This window comes from Cryptosporidium hominis, assembly GCF_000006425.1.
Source record: "Cryptosporidium hominis TU502 chromosome 1 CHRO011071, whole genome shotgun sequence".
NCBI lineage: Eukaryota > Apicomplexa > Conoidasida > Eucoccidiorida > Cryptosporidiidae > Cryptosporidium > Cryptosporidium hominis.
In genome coordinates, this window is record NW_667248.1 from 1 (window position 1) to 12124 (window position 12124).

The 12124-nt window shown below is 30.2% G+C and overlaps 8 protein-coding genes across 8 annotated transcripts; 7 read left to right on the plus strand and 1 right to left on the minus strand.

The window, feature by feature from the left end:
- Positions 1–725: 725 nt before the first annotated feature.
- On the plus strand, positions 726–1775 carry Chro.10240 (hypothetical protein). Its single annotated transcript, XM_661322.1, has 1 exon — positions 726–1775. The coding sequence occupies one exon, from the start codon at positions 726–728 to the stop codon at positions 1773–1775; it is 1050 nt and encodes a 349-aa protein (XP_666414.1).
- A 435-nt stretch (positions 1776–2210) lies between these two features.
- Chro.10239 (hypothetical protein) lies at positions 2211–3326 on the plus strand. The annotated part of the gene is made up of 1 exon (XM_661323.1): positions 2211–3326. One exon carries the CDS (start codon positions 2211–2213, stop codon positions 3324–3326), a length of 1116 nt encoding a protein of 371 aa, XP_666415.1.
- A 143-nt stretch (positions 3327–3469) lies between these two features.
- On the plus strand, positions 3470–4162 carry Chro.10238 (hypothetical protein). Its single annotated transcript, XM_661324.1, has 1 exon — positions 3470–4162. One exon carries the CDS (start codon positions 3470–3472, stop codon positions 4160–4162), a length of 693 nt encoding a protein of 230 aa, XP_666416.1.
- Positions 4163–4213: 51 nt separating this feature from the next.
- Positions 4214–5713, minus strand: Chro.10237 (hypothetical protein). Its single annotated transcript, XM_661325.1, has 1 exon — positions 4214–5713. The coding sequence occupies one exon, from the start codon at positions 5711–5713 to the stop codon at positions 4214–4216; it is 1500 nt and encodes a 499-aa protein (XP_666417.1).
- A 1005-nt stretch (positions 5714–6718) lies between these two features.
- Chro.10236 (Rab2 GTPase) lies at positions 6719–6937 on the plus strand. Its single annotated transcript, XM_661326.1, has 1 exon — positions 6719–6937. The coding sequence occupies one exon, from the start codon at positions 6719–6721 to the stop codon at positions 6935–6937; it is 219 nt and encodes a 72-aa protein (XP_666418.1).
- Positions 6938–7227: 290 nt separating this feature from the next.
- Positions 7228–7992, plus strand: Chro.10235 (hypothetical protein). Its single annotated transcript, XM_661327.1, has 1 exon — positions 7228–7992. The coding sequence occupies one exon, from the start codon at positions 7228–7230 to the stop codon at positions 7990–7992; it is 765 nt and encodes a 254-aa protein (XP_666419.1).
- Positions 7993–8702: 710 nt separating this feature from the next.
- Chro.10234 (pyruvate kinase) lies at positions 8703–10283 on the plus strand. The annotated part of the gene is made up of 1 exon (XM_661328.1): positions 8703–10283. One exon carries the CDS (start codon positions 8703–8705, stop codon positions 10281–10283), a length of 1581 nt encoding a protein of 526 aa, XP_666420.1.
- Positions 10284–10531: 248 nt separating this feature from the next.
- On the plus strand, positions 10532–12088 carry Chro.10233 (hypothetical protein). Its single annotated transcript, XM_661329.1, has 1 exon — positions 10532–12088. One exon carries the CDS (start codon positions 10532–10534, stop codon positions 12086–12088), a length of 1557 nt encoding a protein of 518 aa, XP_666421.1.
- Positions 12089–12124: the final 36 nt, after the last annotated feature.

The window sequence follows — 12124 nt, forward strand, 5'->3', positions numbered from 1 at the left end:
TATTCAGTTCTAATTTTACAAATATTTCCAGTTTGATTTAGCGTAAAACAACACTAATTTTGGCAATCAATTAATTAATACAATAAGCAAATCTATATATGAAATAGTTATAATGATGTTGAAGCGAATATTGTTGATATTAATTATCTCAATTCTGTTTAAGCTTATGTTGATCCCTCTTTAGTAAGTTGATTTATTATTAAATATTCTTGATTTATTGCGAATTGAAATTAGCCATAGTCCGGACTTTGAAGTACATAGAAATTGGATGGCCATCACTTTTAATAAGCCAATAAAAGAATGGTATTATGATGTAAGCGGATTTTTTCTTTACTCTTGAATACTTGAAGAATTATTTTTAGGAAACTTCAATTTGGACTCTAGATTACCCTATTTTTTTTGCATATTTCGAGTTGGTTCTTAGCTTTTTAGCTAATATGTTTGATCCTAGTATTCTTGTAGTAAGTTGAAAACTCAATATTAATAACATTAAATAAATAATTTAGCTTTCTAAAGAACCATTTTTTACAAAAAAAACTCTAATTTTTCAAAGATTAAGCGTAATAATTTCAGAATTAATATCACTGGTTCCACCGATAATTCTAATATGCAAGAGTGAATCAGATTCCGAAACCAATTCTATTTATTTATCGATTTTTTTTACTATATTTAATGCATCTTTGGTGATAGTTGATCACATACATTTTCAATACAATGGATTCCTCATGGGGATATTGCTATTATCAATTTATCTAGCAGCGAACTATCCAATATATTCAGCCATAATATTCACTTGTTTAGTATTTACAAAGCACTTTTTTATTGTGCTTGCTCCTGTATGGTTTATTTTTCTACTAAATTCTTGTATCCAAAGATCTGAAGGAAAATTTTTTATTCTTATTAACTCTTCATTTAAAGTTTTATTTTCTATTTTATCAGTGTCCGCTTTTGCAATCACACCAATTATTTTTTATGGGCAATTAAATCAATTTATTTCGAGGCTATTTCCCATTTCAAGAAGTTTTATCCATTTTATTCCTGCATCAAACTTATATACTTTATATTCGATATCTGATAAAGTACTCGCAAAATTTAACTTAAACTTTTGCAAAATTTATCATCTTGATGCAGAAGGCCATTATATTAAATCGATGAAATGTATCCCACCAGTAAAACCTATTTTTTGCATGTTAATTTGTATATTATTTATAATTCCAGTATTAGTTCGTCTATGGCATAGTTTGAGTAATATAAAAGAGTCAATGAAGTCTATTTTAATTACTTCTTCAATCTCACTTTTAATAGCTTTTCAATTTGGATTTCATATTCACGAAAAACAAATATTATACGCTATTATACCTTTAGGAATTTACACAATTTTATTTTGTGGAAATGATCAACAACTCTTGGCTCATTATACTTACTTAAGTAATTGGTCCAATTTATCTGTCATGGTTTTGTTAGAAACATATCCTGAGAATATTATTAAATATGTAATAATAATAACTTATTATGTACTGGAATTATTGCTTTTAAATATTAATTTGAGAAAATACAGCGTTCACAACATATTATTTATTTTTGGACTGACAACAATTTTTTTTCTGGAATTTTTCGTACAAAGGTTGGTATTTGACAAGCTTCAGCTTGTGTTCATCTATCATGCACTATCTTCCCTAATCTGTATATTCCCCATATTATATTACACATTCTACTTTTACTATTTCTGGGTCTTTGATTCAACCAAGAACTCAAATAGGCAAGAATCGAATTAGAACATTTTGAATAATTAACTTTTTACTTCCAAAGTTAATTTTAAACAAAAATGATATTAATATTCCATGATAAAATGTATATTATATTGCGTAATTAGCAATTTAGTACAACTCGAAGTTAACAATTATTTCATGGTTGTTGTTAACTCTGTTACTCAAATCTTACTAAACTATAGATATCCTATATTACTAAATGGATAAAATATTTTAGTGAATATTATCTGACCGTTTACAATTATTTATCAAACAAATTAATAATTAGAGCAATGCAGAAACAAATTTAATTATATATAATATACTTTTTAATTGTCCATTTTTCTAGGTAAAAAAATATAAATGAGTTAATATATTAAATTCATACCGCCAAAACCAATCTAGATTAAGTTTTGTAATCAAATGCATTTATTCTATTACTGGTAAATGAAATGTTAATATATGGAGACTATATTTTGCTATAAATGTAAATTAAAAAAAGCTGAAGTTAATACCAGATTTCTATCTTGTATTGATTGCTTTAATTCATATATTGAAGGTAATGTAAGAAAAGAAATAAGGACAGGCCCAATTGAAAGGTTGAAGGAATTAAAAAGTAGTTACCAATCAAAAAAGCCTCCAAAATCAGAGCTTTATGTTGCGCTTGGATTTGGATTTTATTCACATGCTTTATTGAACTTGCTATCAGTAATACCAAAGACAGGAAAAAGGCCCGACTATTATATTAAATCTTTTATTAATGTCGATACATCTCCATTGGTTAATAGAGATCCTTCTGAATATTACAAAAGTTTGAATGCATGTATTCAATCAATCTATAGCCATAATGCCTATTCAAACGGATTCCAAATTATACCAAAGTTACAAATAATCCCATTCTGTTCAAGCATTATCAGAGGCGATACTCAGTTAGATAAAGAAAAAAGACAAGCGATTTTAGATGAAATTAAGTTTCATATTGATAGGGGAACCGATCACATTAAGTTACTTATTCAACTAATTATTTTTAAGGATATTAAACATTATTTAGATAGTATAGACCATTCTAGGCAAAAGTGCCTTGTGATAGCATCTACATCTGAATCGCTGGGCTCTGAGTCTATCCAATATATGACATTGGCTAGTGGAGTACATATTAAATCAATTTATGAATATCTTGATTTTAGATTTCACACTGAGAAATCTTCGTTCCTTTTCATTCGTCCCCTAAGAAACTTAACTTCAAAAGAAGTTATGCTTTACTGGAAATTCAATATATCTAAAATGCTAAATAGTTCGATTGGAGCAGAGCTTTCTTTAAATAAATCTCCCATTGAATATGAAATTAGTAAATTTATTCTTTCTCAAAATGAGAAGATATGCAATATTACTAACATATTTATGAAGCTAAATGAAAACAATAATGAAACACACAAATATTCAATCTATTTAAAAGAAAACATATTCTGTAAATTATGCGGAATTATACACAATAAAGTAATTGAAAACAAATATTGCCAAATGTGTTATTCATTACTTAAAATATTAAACAACTTAACTGGAAAAGTAATAGATTAATTATTTCTTAAACATTTTAATACAATATTAGATTTACATACTCTCCCGCGTTAAGTGATCCAATAATTACAAGTTAAAGTTTTTCAAACCAAAGTACTTAGTGTACAAGATATCAGAGTTGTGTAATATGTTGGTTCTATAATATGCAAAAAAAGAGAGAGAATTTGCACAAACTTGCAATTTTGATACTAAATTCATTATTAATTTTAGCAACGTTTTTTACGATATTTTTTTTAAATATTGGTTATTACAGGTGGGGATTCTCAAATGGATCTAATGTTAAGTATAGCGTTTGCTTGAATCGAATTTATTCAGAAGGGGTTTGCATTAATACATCAGTCATTGACTTTGAAAACTGTACTGAAATTATTGAATTTGATAATTTTGGATCAAGCAAAACGCTTAACAGTGTAGCTACAAATTCCTTAACGAAATCAATCAAAAATACAATCATAAGTATTCAGAATGCGAGTTTAATACTTACATGCTTAATTGCAACATATTTGGCGTTTTTATCATTTTCAACGCTTATTTTACTAATTAAAGAATACTTACATAACAAAAGATATGCACATATATTTTCCATTATTTTAATGGGAGCTTCGGTATTATTTATCAAATCAGGGTTGCTTTATTGGATTTCAATGCACTTTTCTTGGGGGAAAACTTTTAGGACAGAAAATAACAGCGCGACCATTCAAAAGATATATCATTCATTAGGATCTGGATTCTATACTTTAATTGGAATATTATCATTAACGTTTGCTGAATTAATTGTCCTAATTAAAATACTACCTAGAGATCATGAATATAGCAAATATTCATTAATTTCTTAAGTTAACGAGCAAAGAAGGTTAATTGGAGAAAGTTTGATTTGCTTATTAGAACTACTTATCAACATTTAATAAGTTTTCTTTTATTTTTTTAAGTTGGTCAATATTATCTATATGGTCAAATTCGCCTCTATTTGCATTCAGAATCCACTCCCTTAACAATTTAATCATTATAGGGCACGAAGTTTTAATAACATGGAACGATTTGGTGCGATTTTCCAGTTCTTTAAGGGTAAATTTCTTATTGTAGTAACTGTAGGCGTTTTGTAACTCTTCTGAAATGGCCAACTGGCTACTAATACGATTTAAGTCAACTTTATAATATAATTCATTTTCTTTAGAGTCTCTACTAGGAACAGTTGTTTTAAAATTTAACAATAATCCATGAACATTACTTTTCTCCGCCTTACTAATATTTTCTGGCATTTTTTCAGATGAATTGTTCGAATCAACGTCAATACTTAAGGACACCAAACAATTGTTTACATTAGAAATACCCGTTTCTTCGTACTTTAATTTAGTCAATGAAAGCATCTTAGCTTCATATGGATCACAAAATAATAATTCAAGAGATAAAACTATAACATATTCCAATATTGATCTCTGTCTTGTGTTTTTCTTTTTATTTGCACTTACAACTCTAAGTGCGATTGATTTGGACAATATACGCAAATACAAAATTGATAATTTAATATATTCCATAATGAACTTCCCACGATAAATGGTATCAATACTTTTTTCACAAAATTCTTCAATCAATGAATCTTCAGGATCATTCACAAAAATTCGCCCAGCCATTAATTCGATGTTATTTTTACCATTATGACTGCTCGATAACAATTCAAACGGTATACAACTTAATAATTCACAAATTGTTTTCCTATTAACAATAATTTCATTTAATTCATTTTGCCAGTGCTTAGAATCAATAGATCCTACTGAAATGTCCTCTTTCTCAGATAGATGCTTACTTTTCTCATTAAATATAGTTTTATCTAAATAAAAGAAAGCTTGTGGACTCTGCCCAATCATAGTTTTCAAAGTTTTCCTGTTTACAATTGCTCCTAGCAATTCAATTGCAGTGTTCTTTTCAAGATATTCTATACTCTCAGAAATATTGGTGATGCTATCCCTGTCTTTGAAAAATTGAATCATACGAATCTCTAATAGAGACATATTTGTTTCACTATTTTCAAATTGTGCCTGATCTAATTTTCTGAGTTCAACTATTTTTTTAATACGTAACAAAGCTCTGTAATTCATCTTTGTTGATCGAATGCATTCTTTTTCAAGTGACTTTTGCTCCTGTTCAGAAAGTGCTGGATATAACCTAACATTACTAGAACTACAAACAGCATATTTCATATCATCAAACGAATGAATAATAACTGAACCCTGCTTTACTAACTTCATAAGTAATTTTTCATGTTCTTCTTCTATTCCTACTGTTTTATTTTCTAATTCCAATGTTACTGTACGCCCAGGCAAATACCTCTGTTTCCTTGTCATTCTCCACCATACCAACTCATTATGTGGAAAGTCATTTTCAAGCATCGTATATTAAGTTTAAAACAAAATTATCAGTCTTCCAAATCTGTAGAGTAATTCAATTATATTGGGCAAATAATATATCAATACATATTCAAAATCAAAATTTTAATACATGACTTTAAAATATTATATTTAATGTTGAAAAACCTTTACTAAATTAACTCCATTTATTTGTTTGATAAATTTTGCAGCGCAATTCCACATAATTTGCAATGATTTCTGCGCTCACGATTATTTTATTTATTGGGTTAAATTAATTATGCTGCAGAACACTATTTTTGAATGTTGTCTGCTCTTGTATACAGTAGCATCTAATGTTTTATAGTATTCCAAATTATCATAAATCTTAAAATATATTTTGCAGCAGAATAGATTGTTTTCATACTATGTTTATTAAATCACATTTAAAAATAGCAACAAAAATTCTTTAGGAATTTATATAACTTTTTTCATGCAATTAATAATCAATCGCGTATATTTTTTTTTCAAAATAGCGAGGAGGGAACGATGAAATCTAATAATTTTCGGAAATGATGAAGCTATTTACTGTAATGTGAAAACAGAAAAATATGGCATCTCCATATGATTATTTATTTAAATACATAATAATAGGTGATACGGGTACGATTTATATAGTCCTTAAGCTATTAATTGAAATTTATTAATTTTTTAGCTGTCGGTAAATCATGCCTTCTTTTGCAGTTTACGGACCGACGCTTCAGGGTAGACCACGATTTAACCATTGGAGTTGAGTTTGGTGCAAGAATTATAAACCTAGATGCGAAAAAAATAAAATTACAGATTTGGGATACGTAAGTGGTAATGCTATTGATTTAATAAATTATTACCCAATTTTCTAGTGCCGGTCAAGAGTCATTTAGAAGCATAACAAGATCATATTATAGAGGAGCAGCAGGAGCATTATTAGTTTATGATATCACAAGAAGAGACACATTTAACCACTTAAGCAAATGGCTAAATGATGTAAAGAGAAACGCAACTCCTAATATGACTATTATATTAGTTGGAAATAAATCTGATTTAGATAGAAGAGAAGTAACTACAGAAGAAGGGGTCGAATTCGCAGAACAAAATGGGCTCTTATTCATTGAAACATCTGCAAAGACATCTAATAACGTAGAAGAAGCATTTTTGAAAGTTGCTGAAAAAATATACAAAAATATCTTAGATGGTATTTATGACCTTTCTAATGAGGTGAGTATTTAAAAAAAAATTAAAAAAAATGAAATAGCTTTACTTTGATTGGCTCAACAAAAATTTTAGATCGATGGAATTAAATGTGGTAGATCAATGAATACAAATATTCAACTATCTAGAAATGAAACTGACCATTTTAGTAGTAGAAGTAGAAATTGCTGTTAATAAAAAGTAGCACTTTAACCTGTACATTATTTCTGAGCGGTATAATCAATTAATATTGTATGTTTGACGTTCTTTAAATAATATCATTTAACTAATGATATGAACCTAAGTATATATACATACAAATAGAGAGAATGATGAGAAATATGGATTTAATTTCCGGAAACAATTCGCTTTTCTATTATAATGACCAACTTATTTGGTTTCAAAAGAATAAGTTATTTTCATTTTCTCTCGTTGATTATCAACAAACAGAAATTGCTCTAGGTAATGAAGAAGATACTTTAGTTTCAGTAAATATTTCAATGGATGGCACAGTGACTGCTTGTAGTAGCAATAAGGTTATTTATATAATTAAGATTTGCAATTTTAGCTTTCAATTAATAGGTCGATTTGTACATTCAAAAAGGTTAAATATTTCAATATTCAAACCAGATACAAACGAAGTGATTATAGGTGATAAATTTGGTGATTTATACTTATTGAATGCCTCCTCTATTCACTCAGCGATTAAGAATGGTAGAAATTTACCCTCGTTTGATAATGACTCAGATAGTGAAGAAATACTAAACAACGATATGGCTGATTGTATAATCCCCAAAATGGGTCACTTATCAACAGTTACATGTTCAATAATCAGCTACGACTCCAAACTTTTGTTTACTGGGAATAAGTGTGGAAAAATATGGGTTTCTAATATAAAGCATTTAGAAAATACACTTTCAATATTATGTGGTCACGGTGACGCAATCTCGTCACTATGTGAGATAAAAATCGCTGAAGAATCATCTAAATTAATTATTAGTTCATCTCTTGATAAAAGAATCAAGCTTTGGGACTATTTATACGGAACTGAAATAGATTCGATTAACCTTGAGGTAAGTAACATTCAATTTTGAGCTAAATATAACTTCTTATAGTCAATTCCCTTAGAAGTAAAGTTCAGTTCTTCACTGAAGAAAGTTTTTATAAAATGTGAAGATTTAAGTGGAATAACTGTTGTTCAATTAGATTTATGTGAAAAGAATACTTTTAGATTCCGGAAGGAATTAACCACAATAAATCTAAACAGTGTTCCCTATTCAATTGAAATAACCGAACTCACTGCTCAAACATCCTTTAAATTATTTGAAGATTCAATTGATATTAAAGATATAGGATGCGTTTTATGGTACAAAAATTACGACAATTTACCATGCCCTATAATAATTAATACCAAAAACTCGCACTTGAGCCACGACGATGAAAGTGGATGCCTGAACTACGCAATTATTCCAGATGCACTGAAGTACCCCACAAAACCTAAAAAGAATATTTTCACGAAATCCGCACAGAATAATGATTTAAAAAGAGTGAAAATAAGTGACTAACATTTACGTTTAAATACTCCCACACCATTTTCCATAAAATCATAGTCTATAGGTGCATGTGGCTAATAACTCAATTAAAAAATTCAACCCTATTGAGAGGACTTAATATTATTTGCTCCCCACAAGGGGAGTAAATAACATAGATAAGATATGAAGCGCCAATTTTTCTAGATCCTTTGATAATTAAGAACATTTGATTTATTTTTTATTAATTTCAATAAATCAAGAAATTTACTAAGATGATTTCAAACGATCATTTGAAAAGACTTGCATCTACTTCCGCAGTAATGAGTTGCACACTTGGAAAGGCAACTTGTTTAGGGATGGACAAAATTTGCTCTCCTTTAGCAGATAATGACGTAACCCAAAGGAAGACGCAAATCATCTGTACAATTGGCCCAAGCTGTAATAATGTAGAATCGTTGATTGGTTTAATTGACAAAGGTATGAGTGTTGCTAGACTTAACTTTTCCCATGGTGATCACGAGAGTCACTTCAAGACTTTACAAAATATCAGAGAGGCAGCTAAAGCAAGACCTCACTCTACCGTTGGGATAATGCTGGATACTAAAGGCCCAGAGATCAGAACCGGAATGTTGGAAGGTGGAAAGCCCATTGAATTGAAGGCAGGCCAAACTTTAAAAATTACAACAGATTACTCTATGTTAGGTAACTCTGAATGCATATCGTGTAGCTATTCTCTATTACCTAAAAGTGTACAAATTGGAAGTACTGTTTTAATTGCTGATGGCTCGTTATCGACTCAAGTGCTCGAAATTGGCGATGATTTCATTGTCTGCAAGGTATTGAATAGCGTAACTATCGGTGAAAGGAAAAATATGAATCTACCAGGTTGTAAAGTCCACTTACCAATTATTGGGGATAAAGATAGACATGACATTGTGGACTTTGCCCTTAAGCACAACTTGGATTTTATTGCTCTTTCCTTTGTACAGAATGGAGCTGATGTACAACTATGTAGGCAAATTATTTCTGAAAATACGCAATACTCTAATGGAATCCCAAGCTCGATAAAGATTATTTCTAAAATTGAAAACTTGGAAGGTGTGATCAACTTTGATAGTATTTGCAGCGAGTCAGATGGTATCATGGTTGCAAGAGGTGACCTGGGTATGGAAATTCCTCCAGAAAAAATATTCGTTGCACAGAAATGTATGATTTCCAAATGCAATGTTGCAGGTAAGCCCGTTGTTACTGCAACTCAAATGCTTGAAAGCATGATTAAGAGCAATAGGCCAACAAGGGCAGAAATGACTGATGTTGCAAACGCTGTTTTAGATGGTTCAGATTGTGTTATGCTATCTGGAGAAACTGCCAATGGAGCATTTCCATTTGACGCAGTAAATGTAATGTCCAGAGTATGTGCCCAAGCTGAGACATGTATTGATTATCCAGTATTATACCACGCAATACATTCCTCAGTTCCAAAGCCAGTTGCTGTTCCTGAAGCCATTGCTTGTTCTGCAGTTGAGTCTGCCCATGACGTAAATGCAAAATTAATCATCACAATCACAGAAACAGGGAATACTGCAAGACTCATTTCAAAGTACAGGCCAAGTCAGACCATTATTGCATGCACAGCTAAACCTGAAGTAGCCAGAGGGCTAAAGATTGCAAGAGGTGTTAAGACTTATGTCTTAAACTCAATCCATCATAGTGAAGTTGTAATATCTAATGCCCTAGCACTTGCAAAAGAGGAAAGTCTTATTGAAAGTGGAGATTTTGCTATCGCCGTACATGGCGTTAAAGAGTCCTGTCCAGGATCGTGTAATCTTATGAAAATAGTTAGGTGCCCCTAACTTTGTATTTCGTATGGACAAATATCTTAAGAACTATTTGGTTGCAAGTGAATTTATTATTACTGATTTACAACCTTCGATATTGTGGGCACTTTCATAAATTTTTTAACCTATCTGCTTGTATACTTTTTGTGCTAAATTTTAGGCTCTATTTTGGCCGCATCTAAAATAATAGGTATTAGCTTATTAAACGCAGTCCCATTAATTTTGACCAAATGTAATTATTTCGTAGAATTATTTTAAAAAATATGGGTTCTATTATCGTAATTTTGAGAAAGTTATGTCTTATCACGGTTATTTTCTTGGTGCTTTGTGCTTCTGAAGGCGATGCTATCAGTCCGAAGCTTCAAGATGAGCGTATTAAATCTATTAGTGACTTGACTCAAATGGATATCATTTCATTGTTAATTGTTGGATGTTTTGCATCTATTGCTGTCTCAGCTGGTGGAGGAGGTGGAATTATTTCAATGCCCATTTTTTTGGGTCTTATGCGAGTTCCATTTTCGCAAGCAGTTACTTTTTCTTCTGCAATTATACTTGGAGGAGTAATTTGTGCATTGGTAACTAATTTATTACAATATAAACGGGCAGTTCCTGAATATAATGATGCAACTACTTTTCTCAAGTTGGCTGTTACTGAGAATCAAATCCACGAATACTCCTTCTCGTTTATGCCAGTAGAAAAGGCGCCGTTGATTGATATTCAAATTGTATTATTTATTGCTCCACTTCTTACACTCGGAAGTTTATGTGGAGTATTTGTTGGAAGATATGTTTCCAATTTAGTATCAATCTTTGTCTTAAATGCCTTACTATTATATGTTTTAAAAGTATCAATTTCAAAGTTTAACAAAATAAGGGAGTCTGAGAAAAAGACTATCAAAATCCCAAATTGCGAACCTGAACTACTTTCACCCACAATTTCTCAGACAAAACAATTGGTAAATGGCGAAAAAATAAAAGATAATCTAAAGGTTATTTTGTATCTATATACTTTATCTATTATTAGAGTAGAGAAAATCGTAATGAATAGCATTAACGAGCAAAGTAGCATTATTCAAATTGCTTCTCCACTACATCAGGACAAATGGGTAAAATTTAGAAACTACAAACTGTGGATTACATTTATTTTGCTCTGCTTTTTCTCAGTTTGGATCTCTATTTTAGAGAGTGGCATACTATTTTCAAAAGAATCTCGTATTCATTTGCTATTGTGGCTATCCAGCGTGATTATACTGTTGCTATTCCCAAACATTTCGCTTCCAAAACGATCTTTGAATTTGATAACTTCAATAATTAATTCGCAAGAAAGGCTTGCAAAAATCGCAAAGACTTTCCACAGTAATGTGACAAACCAAGATTATAACGCAATCGATATAGTGTCTTATATTCGGTCTAAATATTGTAATAATTTTTCAAACTATATTTTGGCAAGCTTGGAGGTACTCTCAGTTGGACTAATAGGTGGAATTACAGGTGCAAGCGGGGGGATTCTAATAAGTACGATTTTCTATTCCTCTCAAGTCGACCCTTCTTCAATTGCTGCAAATAACTCCACTTGTTTGATCATATCAACTTTGACATGCTTTTTTACATACCTATTTGAAGGGAGAGTTCACTTTGATTTGGCTATTTTACTACTTGTTATTTCAGTTATTTGTACCCTTATTGGTAAAAATATTATTGACTATTATGTTAGAAAATATAAACTTTCTTCAATAATAGTCGGAATACTTATTATATTAATTTCTGCAAGTCTAATCTATATGAATTTGAGATTATTTGTATTAATAATAAATTATTAATCATATATTCTTTATAAAAAATATATATATATATAT